Genomic DNA, 17,529 nt, shown 5'->3' with positions numbered 1-17,529 from the left:
TTCTGGCAGTTGAGCTCTAAATAAAAAGCTAAGCCTGCTCTTTCTTGATTTATCTCTTTTAGATTGTATTTTTCCTCCTGTGTTAGTGGACGACTTCCCTTTCCTCTACCACCATTCCATCCTCTCTCCCTCATTCTCTTAATATATTTTTATGGCTATTTTAGTGTCTCTATTGATTGTCTTTATAATGTTGTTATGTGCTTATGCCTTTATTTCTTGTCCTGTCAACTGTAGGCTGTATCTTCTAACCCTTCACTAAGCTGGATGGAGATACAGTGGTCCCCCTTATCCACAGTTTTGCTTCTTGTGATTTCACTTACCTGCGGTCAATCTCAGTCTGAAAATACTAAATGAAAAATTCCAGAAATAAACAATTCCTAAGTTTGAAATTATGCGTTGTTCTGAGTAGCGTGATGAAATCTCCTGCTCCATCCTGCCAGGATGTGAATCATCCCTTTGTCTAGCATATTCACGCTGCATATGCTGTCTGCCTGTTAGTCACTTAGTTATCAGATCACTTGGTTATCAGGTCAATTGCCCCAGTACTGCAGTGCTTGTGTTCAGTTAATCCTTCTTTTACTTAATAGTGGCCCCAAAGCACAAGCGTAGTGATGCTGGCAGTCCAGACATGCCAAAGAGAAGCCGTAAAGTGCTTCCTTTAAGTGAAAAGGTGAGTATAATACAGTAAGATATTTTAAGAGAGAGAGAGACCACATTCACATAACTTTTATCACAGCATATAGTTATAATTATTGTATTTTATTACTAATTATTTTTGTTAATCTCTTACTGTGCCTAATTTATAAGTTAAACTTCATGCCAGGTAGGTAGGTATGAATGTATAGGAAAAAACATCATATATATAGGGCTCAGTACTATTTGTGGTTTCAGGCATCCACTGGGGGTCTTGGAATGTATCCCCTGCAGATAAGGGGGGACTACTGTATTGCATGCCCACCCTTTCCTTCAGCTCTCGATTCTCTTCTTTCCATTCCACCTACTGACTTTCCACCTTCATTTTTATAAAAATATCCTTTTGATTATGTCTTTGTGCAAAGTCTGATTTTATTTCACACTGTCAAGATGCCTGGGCCCCCAAAGGCTCGCTTGCTTCCTTCCCGCTTACATGTTAGAGAAGACCTACTGTGTGCCAGGCACTATCCTTAGTGCTAGGCTTCCCCTGCAAGCAGATCACCTCTAGTAGTAACAGTAAGGAAGAGGGGCATGCCCACCATTTGTGAAACGCTCACCAAAGCACCGTTCTAAACACTCTATGTGGGTTATCTCATGTATTACTTGCAACATGATACCTGTGAGGTAGGAATTGTTAGTATCCCCATTTTGCAGATTAGAAAACTGAGGCACAGAGAGATTGATTAATTTGCCCAAGGTCATACAATCAGGAAATGGCAGAACTCGCATTTGAACTTCAGACTATGCAACGCTCAAGCCCACGTTCTTACCCACCACACACTATTCCCCATTTTCTAAAGGGTAAGAGTTTTAGTTCTAGCTTCCTTGAGAGCCTGGCCCAGGCTGTATTCCCTGCAGTGCTCAGCATGGGGCTAGACAGACTAATTGCTCAGTAAAATGTGCAGGACTCAAGTCATGTAGGTGGTGCTCGATTAATGTTCGTTGACTGAATAAAAGACTTCACAAACATCGTTCAGTGGAGAGAGCCCTGGACTGGAAATGTGGGTGAAATTCTCTTTCGGCCACTCACTTTAGGATATAAATGCATTACCTCCATGAAGTTTGAGATTATCTATTGGATGACCTTCTTGAGGTTAAGGTTCTAGAATTTATCCATTGATATTTTTTGCCACTCATTTATCCTTCCATCCACCTACCCATCCCTTTATTTATCTATTCTATACATGGTGCTAGGTTTCAAATGACAAATGAGACATATGTCTGCCTGCACAGAGCTCAGTTTAGTGGAAGAAACAATTGCATCCTGTGTGGTCACTAGTCACGGAAGAGGTACAGAAATTTGGGGACATGATAGACACTTATAATGCAGACTTGGGTGGATGAAATGGAGAAGGCTTCCTGGAGGAGGTGAAACGGAAGCTGAGACCATTAGATGACACAGACAAAGGAGCAAAGAAGCAGGGAGACTATTCGAAGGCAGCAGAAGCAGAGTGTGCTGAGGTCTGGACAGTGGGACCCCAACTGTGAGTCAGGAACCCCAAGTCCACATCCTAAATCTGCCCACAACTGTATGTGTGACCTGGGCCAAGTCTTTTCCCTGCTCTGTGCCTCAGTTTCCCCGTGTGCAATGAGGAGGTTGTTAGGTGCCCTCTTGGGCAGTTCCTGAAGTCCTGCCCTCCATGCCCACTCCCTTCTCCTGGTTCTGCATCTTAGGAAATGTGACAGAGATACTTTTCAGTCTGCGTCCAGGAAGCTACAGTTTGCGCTCGTGTTCCCTGTTTCTTGGGGACCCTGAATCCCAGCACTGCTGGGGACACCCGATGTGACCTTGGACCACTAGGCCCCCTATCAGGGCCCCAGGAGTCAGGGAAGGTCAGGGTCCTGACTCCTCAGATGCTGCAGCTGGGCCCTGCTGCCCTCTCTTGCCCACCCCCGCCCGTTGCAGATGCCAAGGGGTTGAGCGACCCAGGCAAGATCAAGCGGCTGCGCTCGCAGGTGCAGGTGAGCTTGGAGGACTACATCAACGACCGCCAGTACGACTCGCGGGGCCGTTTCGGCGAGCTGCTGCTGCTGCTCCCCACCCTGCAGAGCATCACCTGGCAGATGATCGAGCAGATCCAGTTCATCAAGCTCTTCGGCATGGCCAAGATCGACAACCTGCTGCAGGAGATGCTGCTGGGAGGTCCGTGCCGGGCCCAGGAGGGGCTGAGAGGTGGGCGGGGGCAAGGGGCTCCCCAGGACGCAAGCCTCGTGCAGACCTGGACTCGCCTCTCAGTTCCATCATTTCCTCACTCTGTGGCTTTGGGCAAATCCTTTGATCGACCAGAGCCTCAGTTTCCTCATCAGGAAAATGGGGACAATCGTCCATTTATTCAAGCCCTGAGAACCGAGAGTGTGTCAGTCACTATTCTAAGTGCTGGAGATTCAGCAGAGAACACGGTCTCTGCCCTCCTGGAGGTTGTGTGTGAAGGTGTGAGTGTGTGTGCATGCATGTGTGTATCAGGGCTCGTGGGAACAGACAGTAATGAAGTATATAATAGAGAGAGTAATTACAGAATTTCAAATAGCCAGCTAAAACAATAGAGTGTCACCGAAAGGTTTGCCAAGGGAGTCCTCTCTGAAGTGGTGGCTTTTGTACTTAGATCTGATAGATGAAAGGAAATAGAACATTTAAAAGTCAAAAGAAAAACATTCCAGGCAGGAATAACTAATCCAAAATTTCAGAGGCAGGAGAGGTTAGGGCGTTCGAGAGAGAATGATAAGGCTAGGAGATGGGAGGAGCTGCATGAGATGAAGACGGAGATCGGGCAGAAACAAAATGATAAGCATATCGTTCTGTAGGCCAGGGTCAGAAATTGAGATTTTATTCTCATGCCACTATTGTAAGAAGAGTGAAAATCTTGTAAGACGAGTGTTTTAAACAGATTACTCTCTGGCTTGCGGGGTAGAAAGTAGAGGCAGGAGACCCCTGAGAATATTATTGTCTCCGGTCAGGGGAAGGACGATGGGGCCTTGGACTAGGGCATCATGGAAATTCAGCAGCAGAGATCACCTCGATCGTCTATTTGGAGGAAGAACCCACAGGATTTGCTGGTCGAGCAGATGTGGGGAGTGAGGGAAGGGGAAGAGTGGAGGATGAACCCTAAGTTTTTGCTCTGAGGAACAGGAATACTGGTGGGGTAATTGACCGAGATGGGGAAGAATGGAAACCAAACCAAACCAAACCAAACCAGTTTGAGACTGGGTATGGTGGTGGTGGTGAGAGATGAACCAAGAGATCTATTTTAGACGTTAGTGAAGTTAAGATGACTTAGCTTACGGTATCCGAGTTGGGTTATCAAGGCAGCAGTTGGATGTTTGAGTCTGTTGCTCAAACACAAGCCCAAAGCTCAGGAGGAAAGGCTGCTCCATGACGATCGGCAATTAGGTGCCTGGAAGGAGACTAGCCAGGGGGCAGGAGCAAAGCCAGGGAAATCCCGGAACCCAAGGGAAGAGCGTGTTTTAGGGAGGACCCAGCATTTCATGATGTTAAACTCTACAAGCGGCGGGTGGAGCTGTCCATAGGATTGGCAGCATGGAGGCTCTTGGCGGCTGTGGAAAGCACAGTTGTCAGAAGACCGTGGGAAAGAAAGCAGATTGGGAAGTGTTCCAGAGTGAGCAGTGGCAAAGTGAAGAAGTGGGGAGAACAAGCGTAGACAACCCTTTGGAAACGTTTTACTACGGACAAGAGCTAGGAGGGCGTTGAGGATGATTGCAAGGGAGTGATTATAATGGTGGACTACGGACTCTTGGCTGGACTAAAAGAAACACAAAGATGGGGTGATAGATAGTGAAAAGTGGGGGTCAGTGCATTGGTAGCCTCACTAGGGTTGGAGAATTTGGGCCGGGATGATACTGTTAGGTTGGTGCAAAAGTAATGGCGCTTTTGGCAATTATTTTTAACCTTTTAAACCACAATTGCTTTTGCACTGACCTAACAGATGAAGTGAGCTGGAAGGGTAGGAAGGTGGGGGTCTCAGCAAAGCTTAGACTCAGACTTTGGAGGGGATGCCGCTGCTGGTGACGACATGGCCAAGGGCAGGGTTTGTCACCCTCAGCACTCCTGATACGTGGGACTGGATCCCACGTGGGTGTGGGGGCGGCTGTGCGCATTGGTTGGTCTAGCCACGTGGCCGCTACCCAGGAAATGGGGTAGCACACTCCAGCAGCGACCAAAGACATCTTGAGATATTGTCAAACGTCCCCTGAGGGGCCCAAATCTCCCTCACTCGAGAACCACTGTCCTGTGGTAACGCATTTCATCCCCACTTTGATCCTGTGCATACGGGGATGTGAGGAGTCAAGTGTCATTGAGATCAGAGAGAGGAAGGAGCTCGCGCTCTGTTGCCAGATAAACTTGGGTAAGAGAGGAACCTCTCTGGACCCTGTAATCTCGTCTGGGGACTGGAATGCTAATGATACCCACCCTATAGGGTTATTGTGAGGACTGAATTATGTCAAACATGAAAAGTTCTGTAAAACAGTACCTGGCACATAATAGGTGCTCAATAATTAATAGCTATTATCGAAACACGTATACTTTAGAGGACTCTTGCAAGCCCTAAAATTCCATCATTGCTGTATTAGTGACCTTAGCCACACCCGATATGGTGTTATCACTCTGACACATTTTTAGGAGCAGTTACTGTGCTCCAGACACATCTCTTGGCCCTCAAAGAGAGAAGAAAAATACACCTGTAATTATAATGGTCACAGACAGAAGAAGAGGTTGTGCCCAAAAGATGGGTTACAGATAAATTACCATGGGAATTCCAAGGAAGGAGAGGTTTACTTCCTACTGGAGTGGGGAGAATCTGGAGAGGCTTCCCAAAGGAGGAAATATGTGAGCTGGAATTAGGACTTGGGGGCATGGAGGGTGGAGAAGGCATGTCTAGTAGAAGCAACACATGAGCGAAAGCATAGCGATCGCAAAGTACAGGAAAGTGCAGAGAAACATAGAGGCCGTAAGTAGGTGAGCTCGGCTGAAGCAGACATGTGGGGATGAGACTGGAAGGTGAGTTGGGACCAAATGGTTGAAAGACTTGCATGCCAAGCAGCTGTGAGAGCCATTGATTAAATCCGTTATATTAACTTGCAGTCGGTACACTACTCGTTGTAGTACTTAAATGATCTCAGAGCTTCCTACCATGCTCCTGTTTCTTTCGAATCACTTGTTCTCTTGGTTTGTTGGGTCCTCTCGATACCACAGAGCCTATGGACGGCAATGGCAAGCCCCAGTGTCCTAACCCGGCTTATCATTGGGTCTCTGCCCACTTTCCACCTTCATCTCATACCACTCCCTGCATCTCACAACCTTCTCCTTCTTGCTCAAACACACAAACCTCTCCTGCCTCCAGGGCTTTTGCCTCAGTTACTCCTGCCTGGAATGTTTTTCTCTTGACTTTTATACATTCTACTTCCGTTTATGCCCCAGGCCTTCGCACAATAAGGAGTAGGAAGCCAACCGGCACCGTCCTAATGGAGGGGCCCGTGGATGGATCGGCCACACTTGAGGAAGATGGGGCCCCAAGGCCCACGGTCCTTGTCCCAGACTCTCCATCCTCACTGGTGTCCCCTCTCCCTGCAGGCTCCTCCAGTGATGCAAATCATGCCCATCACCCCCTGCACCCCCACCTGATGCAGGAACACATGGCCACCAATGTCATCGTTGCCAACACGATGCCTGCCCACCTCAGCAATGGACAGATGTGTGAGTGGCCCCGACCCAGGGGGCAGGCAGGTGGGCAGCTCGGGCTCCACCCAGGAAGGGGTGAGGTTGGAACCTAAGAGGGGAGCCAGGAGAAGTTTGGGTATAGAAGAGGGGAACCACAAGACAACAGTATCTGGGCTCCAGGGTAGGGAATAAGGAGGGAGACTGTCCACTTGTGAAGGCTGTTCGTCAGCGAGCTGACGGACAGCCTCTCCTGAATGAAGCTGTCCTTGGGATGAGGGAATCCGCTGGATGAGGTTGCCCGTTGGCTGAGGACGTCCACTGGGGCGAATATTCCATTAGGTGTTGTCTACTAGGTAAAATTGTTCATTGAGTGTGGCTGCTCCATTGGGTAAGTCTATCCATTAGACAATTGGGTAAGACTGTTCATTGGGTGGGGAGGTCCACCCACCCAATGAGGGGAAATCTCACATGAGTTTGTCACTGGGCAAAGTTCTTCCAAGAGTAAGACTGTCACTGGGTTGAGGCGGTCCGCTAAAATGAGATTTCGTTTCCTTGAGATTGTTCTTTGGGAAAGTTGCCCATTGAATAAAACTGGCCAAGTGGGTTGTGGTCAAAGTGACTTTCTGAACCTGTGATGGGGGTGAGGCCAATTAGTTTCTGTTACTCACCTGCCGAAACATCAGAGAAATGGTATTTTGTAAAGCCAGTTATCCAAACCCTTGGGTCTCAACTGTTGTTCCTTTTCTCCAACGAAGGGTATTCCTGTCACCTGCTCCACTGTCCTTGGGGAGAATCAGACTTGGGTCCTGGTTTGGGAGAAGCAGCCCACATCTCCGTATCAGATGGTGGAGGAGATGGGGTTCGGTAGGACCTGGGGAAAGGCTGTGACCACAGAACCCGGCCCAGCCACAGCTTTCCAGAGAGGAAAGTTCCGTGGAACTTACACTACGATACGGGATGCAGAAGGTTTGAGCTGTAAGAGACCTCAGAGAGTATCTAACTTTATTCACTCATTTTATGGAAGAGGAAACTAAGCTCCAGGGAGAGGGAAGCACTTTCCCAGGGCTCTTCATTTATTCCCCAAAGGGGTGGAATTCTGAACAGCCCCTGTCTGTCTCTCTGTCCCTCCAGCCACCCCTGAGACTCCACAGCCCTCACCGCCAGGTGGCTCGGGGTCTGAGCCCTACAAGCTCCTGCCAGGAGCCATCACCACAATTGTCAAGCCCCCTTCTGCCATCCCCCAGCTGACCATCACCAAGCAAGAAGTCATCTAGCAAGCCGCTGGGGGTCAGGGGCTCTGCTGGCCCCCCAGCCCCCTCCGAGAGCCCCTGGATGGTCACTTGGTCAGAGTGAAGGAAGCTGTGACAACAGGACCAGTCCCAGAGCAGCAATGGAAGGGGCAGAGGGCCCAGGAACTTGGGCTGCAGGCCACATCCCATTGCCACCCTCTACCCCTGCTCTGGATCAGGGGGCTTTAACTTTGGGAGACCCCATGTGGAAAATCCTCTGCTGCCCTGGACAACTTTTCTCTTGCTGAAGCCATTGCCTTCCCCTTCATCCATATCTACCCCCAACTTTTTCACCCCCAAAAGACTGCTGCCTGGAGGCAACATGAGACCTTACTTAAATACAACTCCCTTCCCTCTCAGACTGGTTCTTCTTCTCTCCTCGTGCTCCATAGTGTCCAGACACAGAGGGCCCTTTGAGGCTGGGTCAGATCGTGACCCTTACTGCCCCTGTTCTGCTGCCCCAGCCTCCAACGCTCCTCTCCACCTGCCACAGTCACCTTCTTCCGCCATTTTAGTTTCTCAAAGCCGCCTGTCCAGAAGCTGAGGAAGACTTGGAAACAATCCCCCCAGTCATTCTGGGAACATTTTTAAAGCACTGACTGGGGCTAGGCACTGTGTAGGAGATTGTTGAGAAGAAAGACACATTTCTCCTCTGACCACAGCTCTTCCCTTCTTCAGGGACTTGGGTGGGACCCTTGGGTGGATCCCTTGGGTCGGAGTGATGCTCTCGACAGGCTTTTCACAATGAGAGAACAATCCGAGGTGGACAACTGCAACAGAAGTTTGGAGGGAAAGCTGGAGTGGTCAGAGAAAGCATCCAGAAAGGGGCAGACTATGCACTAGGCCCTTCAGGAAGGGTTGGGTTCTGCAGGTGGAGCAGGTGAGACAGGACATTCCAAGGGAGGGCAAACAGCCTGGGCAAGGCCTGGAGGTCAGAGGAAGGGCGTGAGAGGGAGGAAATGAAAAAGATAGGGCTGCCCGGAGCAGCGTGGCCATGCTGGACAGCCTGGGGGCTTTGAATGCCAGACCGAGGCCCTGAGACGAGTTCCTGGGCCGTGAGTAGCTGTGCAGTGAGTTAGCTTTCAGAAGCTGGAGACACTAGTCCTGCAGAGGTTGGAAGTTTGGGAGGGAGCAGGGAGATGAGATGGGGGCTGCTGATGTAATCCAGGTGAGAGAGATGAGGCTTGGGAATGGAAAAGGCGAACGCGTGAATCCTCAGGTGAGAGTGATGTCAAGGAGGAATTACCATCAGGGCCTGTCTCCAGGGCTCTTATTTCCAGAACTGTCTTAAGGCCCTTTCTTCCTCTTTATTATGCAGAGATCGGTACAGAAGATGAAATTGAGATCTAAGTGGTTAAGTGATTTTTCTGGAACTTCCAGAGCTAGTAAGTGACCAAGTCGGGTCTTGATTCCAGATCTGCCTGGGTTAGAACAGGAGCTCTTAACCGTGGTGGCTGAACATCTCTGAAAGGGCCCTTCTGTCCTCACAGTGATGGGGACACTCTCTGTCCACTCTCCTCGAGTTGAGGACCTTCCTGTCCCCTTCACCAGCTTCAGGAGCCAAAACGTCATCCTCCCCAAGAGCCCACACCCAGGACTAAATTGGGCATGAGGACGCACTAAAGTCTGGTTAGGGTCCGGAATCTTGTTTGCTGGTAAACAAGGAGAATTCATAACTCTTGGACCCCTTTGCTGTCCTCACTCCCCAACTCTGGGGAAGGGGTTTCAAGGCACTGGTTCTTAGAAGACAGACCAGTGTAGCCTGGCATTCCAGGACTGGGACCGCTTGGGTGGGGGCAGGGAGCAGGTCTGGGTTTGAGACCTACTCTGAGGAACATAACTCAAGGTACATTCTGGAACCATAACACCCCAGGATGGAACAACCAGTGCCTCATCCATGCAGAATCTTGGCGTTGGGAAAATTTTGAAAAATGCCGCTTGCCAGTGGGAATTGGGGGCATCATGGTCGTCCCCACTGTTTGCTCCTCCACCCACAGGGTCGCTCAGACCCGTTATGGGAGCAGAGTTGGGATACGCCTTTCCCATGGGGTAGAGTAGGATAACGGTGTCTTTTAATGGTAGCAGTTTTCTGGGGCAAAGAGTCAGTCTTCTGCCAAAATCAACTCTTCCTGCAGGAGAAATCCATTCCACTTGAACAATTTTATTACAATGCAGGAAACAAAATAAAGACAAGTTTACTTTTCCGACTCTCAACTGAGGAGACCACGTTGGAATTTTTTTGTCTACCTGAGCTATGGTCCTAAAACATAAAATATGATGGACTAAAAAAAGGTTGGGAGCGCAAGCATGAACTCTGTCATTCCCCCCGAGTCACCCCTTCCCTAGGCAGCTCTCAGGAGCTTCCAGAATCCACAGGCTCTCCTGAGAGTAGACAGAAAGGAGAGGAGAGGATTGGAAATGGATGCTCCTAGGTTTCTTGTGATGAGCAAGCCAATTACTTTTGCCAAATTGCTCTGTGATTTGCCCTGATTGGGATGAATTGTGAAATTCACATCAAGTAATTTTGGAAGTAGACTGGGTTCTGTCAGACCCATCAGCATCTTCCTGTGGGTATGAATGCCATGTGGTCCTGAGCTGACACCTGAGCCCCTGTCACTGCCACCCAATAGGGAAAAGAAGCAAAAAAACTTTTCTTACTTTGTGTGTTTTAACAAAAGTTTATAAAGCAAAATAAATGGAACTTATGTTTTCTAAGTTCGTGGATGGGTGTCTTTTCTTCCTTTCAGGTGTTAGAAATAAGAATGAAAAAAAAAAAAAAAAGAATGAAAATAGTCGGATAGTCCTGTACAGTGTGCAAAGTGCTTTCATATCCATTATTGTTGTTTAATCTTCACATCATGAGGTAAGCAGGTTAGACATTATTGTTACTCCCCGCCCCCTGCCCCAGACTTTATAGGTGGGGAAACTAAGGCTTGGAGCTCCTGGATGGTCACTTGGTCAGAGTGAAGGATTTTCCTTGAGAGGCAGAGGTGAGAATCTAACTGGTCTCTTGATTCCAAGTACTCAGTATGTGGAGAGAGTAAAAGTCGATAAAGGAGGGGGTGATGGAAAGATCCGGAAGAATAGCAAGAGGGTCCAAAGGTCTGTCATCTACTATCAGGGTCCAGGATGGAGCCCTGTTCTGGTCCACCTGCCAGCGATAAGGGGCAAATAGGCATGGGGAACTTCATCAAAGCAAGTGTTGTTTTGAAAAAGAATAAAAGCAAGGGATGCACTTGAGAATTTCCAGCCAGGTCCATTGCCACCTTGGTCCTTTCCCCTGGTACACTGGCCACCACAGGCCACAGCCTCACATTCACTCAGGGGTGTGCTGGAGCTGGCTTGTGAGAGCTGATTGTTAACTCCTCTTCCTAACGTCCCACGTCACATTGATAGATGGAGTGGGAGCGTTTACACCAGAAGAAGTGGCAAACACTACAAATCAAGGCTTTCCCCTGGGCTGCCAGCTGTGAAACATTCACCAGCACACCACGGCCGACATTCTGATAGGTGGATGGGGACCTGCGATGGCTGGACTGTGGGATGCCTAGGTGTGGTGTCATTCAATGATGAGGGGTGGAGCAGGGGGACCCTTTCAGCTCTTCCCCAAGGGAAGGGACAACAGTTCTAGTCCGGGATCTCCCTGATCACTGTAACCTTGGTCAGGTTGCTCCACCTCTCCAAGCTGCATCTGTAAAATGGGAATGATCCCTCCCTGCAGGGGTGTTGTCAGGATTCAACTGAATGAGATCCTAGTAACCGTAAGAGCTGCGTGTATGTGAGGTGCCCAAAGGGCCACCCCCGGGACGCAGTGTGAACTCTTCAGCCAGCCTCTTTCTAGTGCGAGGCTAAATCGTTAAGTTCAGCCTCAGGAGCACCCATTAGCTGCCTGCCTGATCCCAGGGCCGTGCCCGCCTTCCCCTCTTCCTTCCCTTCGCTCATAAACACCAGGAAATGTTTTGTATAATGTTTCAACAAAAGCCTCGTCCATGGCACTGCCAGCATGGATGTGGGGGGAGGGGCCAGAAGAGGCTATTGCAGTCCTAGAGCGTGCTTAATCCATATCAAAACCATAAACCCTGCGCTGCCATAAATTCCTCTGGCCTTGGCTCCTCCACCTCACCAGCCCTTTGCCCCACTTAATCTCAAATCTCAGCGTGGGCGGCCAGAGTTTGATTTCCATTTCAGTTGCAAAACAGTGTCAGCTTGGGAGACAAACAGCAAATCCCATCATCCCCATTTTAGAGGTGATAAAACCGAGGTTCAGAGATGTAAAGGCACACAGCTAGTGAGCAGCTGAGCCAGGACTTGAATCCAGGTTTCTACCAAACCATGTGGCCTCATTGATCAGCCCCTACACAGGTTGCTTCCCCAGCCACAATATTAGGAGCTTTTTATCCCGTTATTCCAAATGGAACCCCATTACTCAAAGAGGGGGAATGAGAAGTGAAAGGGTCATAAGCTGCAGTGAGACTCCAAAGGAAGTTGTTCCATGCAGTGTGAAGGACCTGTCATCCCCAGTTGGCGCCATTGCCCTACTTCCTCTTCTGTGGAAGCCAGAACACCTTTCTCAAATGAATGTGTCATATGCAAATTCCAAGCCACGATCCATCTAAGAGACCTGATTCACAGGGTCCACTATTTGATGATGGTGGAGCTGAAAAACAAATCCTGATGTCAAGGACATTTATTGACCTCGTCCTCTTTGTCAAACATTGTTGGACATAATTTAATCCCTACAACGTCCCCTTGAGTCAGCTGTTCTTGTTCTATTTTACAAGTGAGGAAACAAAGGCTCAGAAGGAGGAAGGGACTTGACCACGGTCCATAGCCGGTGTGACAGCTGAGATTCAAACACCTGTTGTCTGGCTCCAGGGGCCACCATGATGGAATGGAGGAGGGCGTTGATGACTGCATGCTGGGCACAGAAGTAGTGTGAGCCGTGGGCAGTTCATCATGTGACAAAGGTCAGATGGGCAAAGCCATGTCCCAAAGCACCCTGGCGGTTCTGAAGAACTACTACCACAAGCTGCCTCCCTCCTGGCGCTTACAATTTTTCCTGGGAGGGGGGAAAAAATAACAAGCAGTTGAATATTAAGAGCCAAAGGAGTGAGAGTGACAGCTAGTGAGATGACGGTTTGAGGGAGGGAGACATTACTGCGGTCTGGGAAAGGGAGTGGTGGCCACGTGCTGGAGAAGGACCCAGAGGCAATAGTGAGGTAGAGAAAAGACAGAAGTGCATTGGAGGTTGAGGAGAGAGAACGAGCAGTAAGCTGGGGCAGGCAGCAGGGAGCACAGCCTGCAGATGGGAGGGAGGACGGAAGTTAGCGCTTCCCAGCCTTCAGTCATTGCACATGCCACCCTGAGCCTTTCCGTACCCGAGGACCACTGCACCTTCCACTACTTAATATTTTACAACTCAATTTATAATCTTTCTCTTTACACTGATCACTGACATCAATTGGAAGCCAGTATCACTTGCTGTAAATGGGAGGTGATTGCAAAATTAAAGTGAAAAGAAAATAATATTCTTAAGGTGCAGCCAGAGAGGATGGCCCAGGAAAGCTCTGCTCTTTCTTCTGCAAATGGGAAATTGAGAAGTATTTAGAGAGATGTTCAAGGCATATGCTAGTCAATGGAGACTTTCTCCTTAAATTTTTCAGAAGGAAGTAAGACCTGTAAAGAGACAGGCTTTGGGGACAATGTCTTAATGCCATCCCTGTGTATCCCTAAAATCACTCAGCATGCCACTGAAGCCCTCATCCCACAAAGCACGCTGTGGTGGCAGGACTGGGCCAGGGGATGAGGGCCTCAAACACTGGGCAAGTAAAATATCTTCGGGAGGAACAGGAAACCACTGGAGACTTGAGGCTGGGGGAACGCTGTGGGCAGATCTGTCTTTTTAAAGGGTCGTGATGGCAGCTTCGTGGAGGATGGTTTGGAGGGGATGTGACTGTAAGCAATGAAACCCGTGAGGACGCGCCTGTACTGGAGCGTGAGAGATGGTGGTAGTAGAGACGCAGAGGAAGGAACTGATCCAAAAGACGTTCAGTCATTCATTCATTCGCTCAACAAATATTTAGGGAGTGCCTACTATGTGCTGTGCCCCTTCCTAGGCACGAAGGTACACAGGTGAGCAAGGCAGATAAAGTCCCTGATTTCTTTTTTTTTTTTTTTTTTTACCTTTTTTACACCTCCCCCCGCCCCCAACTCCAATTATAGCCATTTCTCAGTCTAGTTGTGTAGTACACAGCTCCCTGGCCCATGCTGGGATTATGAGCCTTGCGCTCGCCCCAGCTGAGGTAGTCAGACCCCTGTTGCCGGTAGGCCGACCACTCACACGGTACACGGTAGCCTGAGGCAGCCTGTGGGCTGCTGCGGCAGCTCACGCCGACCTCCAGCTGCTAACAGCAGCCCAGATCCAGGGAGAACCGGTGTTCACAGTCTTAGCTGTAGAGGGCACAGCTCACTACTGGCCCATATGGGAATCGAACCGGCGACCTCGGCATTAGGAGCTCGGCGCTCCAACCACCTGAGCCACCAGGCCGGCCTCAGTCCCTGATTTCATGAAGTTTACCTTCTAGAGGGAGGAGGCAGACAACGTTTGAGCGAGTAAATAAAGAAAGGTAATTTCAAATAGTCAAGTGCTGTCAGACTGTCGAACAGTCAAGTTCTTTAAAAGTAAAACAAGGCATTGTGAAAGTGAATGTGAAATAAAAATAACAAAATAGGGTAATTTGAAAGCACTGGGGATGGGCTTTTAGATTGGGGAGTCCAGGAGGGCATCCCTGAGGAGGTGAATCTGGCCCGGGACCTAGAGGATTATAAGGGGCCAATCACACACAGCTCTGAGGGAAAAGCATGCCGGGGAGGGAACTGCGAATGTAAAAGCTCTAGGTGGGAACAAGCTGAGCGTATTGGAGGCTGAACGCAAAGGTCAGTGTGGCTGGAGCAGAGTGAAAGAAGATGAAGTCTGAGAGGTAGGCAGGGGCGGGACCAGGCAGGGCCATGAGAAAGGTCTTGGATTTCATTTCAGGTGCACTGGGCAGCTCTTCAAAGATTTTTAATAGAGAGGTGAAGTGATCTGATTCATGTTCTTGAAAGGTTACTCTCTGCTGTGAAAAGAATGGATTTATGGAACAAAGGTGGAAGCAGAAAAGCCCAGAGGTGGTCTGTGCAGGGGAAAAATAACGGCAGCTTGGACTAGAGTGGGGTGGCAGGCAGAATTCTATACATCCTTCTCCCAATTGTTCAGTCGGACACTAAGCTGGGTGCTGCTGTAAAGGGATCCTGCAAATGTTATGAAGGAACCAAACCAGCTGACTTTGTAATACTTGAGGGTAAATTATCCTTGGTGAGCCTGCCTGCATCACGTGAACCCTCGAAGGGGGCTGAGCTCTTTCTGGCAAATGAAATTAGCAGCATGAAAGAGATTCAATGTGAGGGAGATTCTCTGTGCTTACCTTTAAAGATAGAGGGGGCACATGGCAAGGAATGTGGGTGGTCTCTAGAAGCTGAGAGTGACCCCCCACTGACAACCAGCTAGGACACGGTGACCTCAATCCTACAACCATGAGGAACTGAATTCAGGTGCCAATGTGAACAAGCTTGGAAGTGGATCCTTCCCCAGAGCCTTCAGGTAGGAGTGCAGCCCAGCTGACAGCTTTATTTCAGCGGTGTCTGTCCCCAGGCAGAGAACCCCATCATGCCATACTCATCTGACCAGATGCTGTGAGATAACAAACGGATGTTGTGTTAAGCCACTACATTTGGGGTTGTTAGGCAGCCTTGAAAACAAGTACAGGTGGTGGGGGCAGGGGTAGTCAGGTTGGGATGCTTTGGAAGCAGCACTGCCAAGAACTAGCTAATGGGTAGGATGTGTGAAGGAAAGAGAAGTAACCGTGGGGCTGGTGGTACCAATTATGGACATGAGGAACACTGGAGGAGCTGTAGAGTTGGGTTAGAAAGCAGAGTTTCATTGGGAGGTTTTGTTTGAGCTGCCAATGAACCATCCAAGGAATCATTGGACATACAAGCCTAGAGCTCAGGGAAAAGTTGGGTGGGAGAGATCAAGTCAAGCCATGCGCACATGATTGAAAAGCCACATGGGATGCTGCTCAGTGAGAAAATGGAGCGAACCACTGACAGCACCTTGATCTCAAATAGCATCATTCTGAGTGCAAGAAGTCAGACCCCCAAAATTACCTACAATGGGATCCCATCTTTATGATATTCTGGAAAAGGCACGACTCTAGGGACAGGTACTGTGGTTGCCAGGTGCTAGGGCTGTGGTGGGGCTTTGAGCACAAAGGGGCAGAGGGGACGGGCGAGGGGCGATGGAAACACTCTGTATCTTGACTCAGTGGTGGTTACCTGACCATTTACATTTGCCAAAACTTCTAGAACCATACACTAAAAACGGTGAGTTTTACTGTACGGAAATTATACTTTAATAAAAAAGAAAAAGCCAAATAGTTGCATGAGCTCATTTAGAGGGAGTATGTCTGGCAGAGAAATGTAGGTGAAGAATTCACTATGGGACATTCCTCCCTCCAGGCTGGAAAGAGAAAGAGGAGCAAAGCACGAGTAAGATGAATGTTGATGGTGAGAGAAGGGATTCGAGTAGGGTTGGTTGTGGTCTCACTATGAGCTACGTGTGCTGGCACACTTGTCTCGTGTAGCCACCTCAGTGAGGCCATGAGATGGGTTAAATGGAGATGAGATGTTGTATAGATGAGAGGAAGTGAGTTGCCCTGGATCCACACAGACCGTAACAGTGGCACTGGCTTGGCCCACACTGGATTCCCTGTTTGTCCAGTAAATGAATAAACAAATGAATAAATAAATGAATGAATGAACGAATGAATGAACGAACAAACAAATGAATGAGCTAATGAATATCACTGTGCCCCAGGTACTGAGGTTTCACCAGTAGGTTCAAGCTGAGGATATGAGAACATGGTCTTTTTAGACAAGTTGGGGCCACAAAACGTGTTCCATTTTCCTCGTGGTGCAACGCTCAGCCCCTCCCCCTACAGCACTGCAATTGCTTCCCGGCCTTGGGAAGGGCTCCCCAGGCTTATCTCAGGGGAGTGAAACTGTAAAAGCCTTTATGGCTTTGAGATCACGTCTGGCAAGGGCCACGATTGTCGCTATAAACCTGAGTGGGCCCTGTGAGGGTGATACCCTGGGCCACGAGTCAGGGGACAGTTGAACAGTGCCAAGGGGCAGCTACTGCTGAGCTGGGTGTTTTGGGACCTGTGTCCAGGGCCCATCACAGACTTACCTGGTTTCATCCTCGCAGAAAGCCCCAGAGGCAACGCCTGTTGTAATATTCTAAAAATTCTAAGATGCACTTTTTTTTCACATTATGGTGTCTCTGAAGTTAGGGTGTGGCTTTAAATCAATGGCATCCCATAATTGCTGTCGGTTAGATCAGGTGGCATGGCGGTCATGACCTGGTTGGTCCTCGTTGTTATTTCCGGTGGCCCGGCTGGACAACGGCACCCTCTGTGTGTTTCATCACAAACAACTTAAGGATCATTTGAGGGAAGGACATGAGTCCTGGTCGCTTCCTGAAAACCTTCTGTTGACACCTTCTGATAAGAGGAAGAAAGCACCAGGGTCAAACCTGCAGGATAGGAGTAAGCAGGTTGGAAAAAACTCCCGGAGACCACAGCGGAGAAGTCTCTCAAGAAATGTGTGTGATCAAAGCTTTCAGTGGTGTGGAGGACAGTGTTGAGCGAAAAATTATGGACGAGTGGGAAAGTCATCTAGATGAGGTGGATGTTGACCGTGAAGAGCTTTTAGGAGTTCCTTACCTGATACATTTCACTTACATTTTCCTTTATATTTATACGAAAGAGTGATTTT

At 48.9% G+C, this 17,529-nt stretch overlaps 1 protein-coding gene across 3 annotated transcripts in view; it reads left to right on the top strand.

The window, feature by feature from the left end:
* HNF4A (hepatocyte nuclear factor 4 alpha) overlaps positions 1–8,319 on the top strand; it is a 58,395-nt gene extending 50,076 nt beyond the window's left edge. The window contains exons 8-10 of one of the 3 annotated variants that reach the window (XM_033094417.1): positions 2,600–2,836; positions 6,281–6,433; positions 7,499–8,319. In XM_033094417.1, the coding sequence (XP_032950308.1) occupies positions 2,600–2,836; positions 6,281–6,433; positions 7,499–7,641 (533 nt within the window). In that variant the 3' untranslated portion in view covers positions 7,642–8,319. The remainder of the gene's footprint in view (positions 1–2,599; positions 2,837–6,280; positions 6,434–7,498) is intronic. The other 2 variants (XM_033094419.1, XM_033094418.1) reach the window with 2 other exon arrangements.
* The last annotated feature ends 9,210 nt before the right edge of the window (positions 8,320–17,529 follow it).

This window comes from Rhinolophus ferrumequinum, chromosome 23 (assembly GCF_004115265.2).
Source record: "Rhinolophus ferrumequinum isolate MPI-CBG mRhiFer1 chromosome 23, mRhiFer1_v1.p, whole genome shotgun sequence".
Lineage (NCBI taxonomy): Eukaryota > Metazoa > Chordata > Mammalia > Chiroptera > Rhinolophidae > Rhinolophus > Rhinolophus ferrumequinum.
Note: the sequence above shows the minus strand (reverse complement) of the source record. Positions and strands in the feature narration are given on the sequence as shown.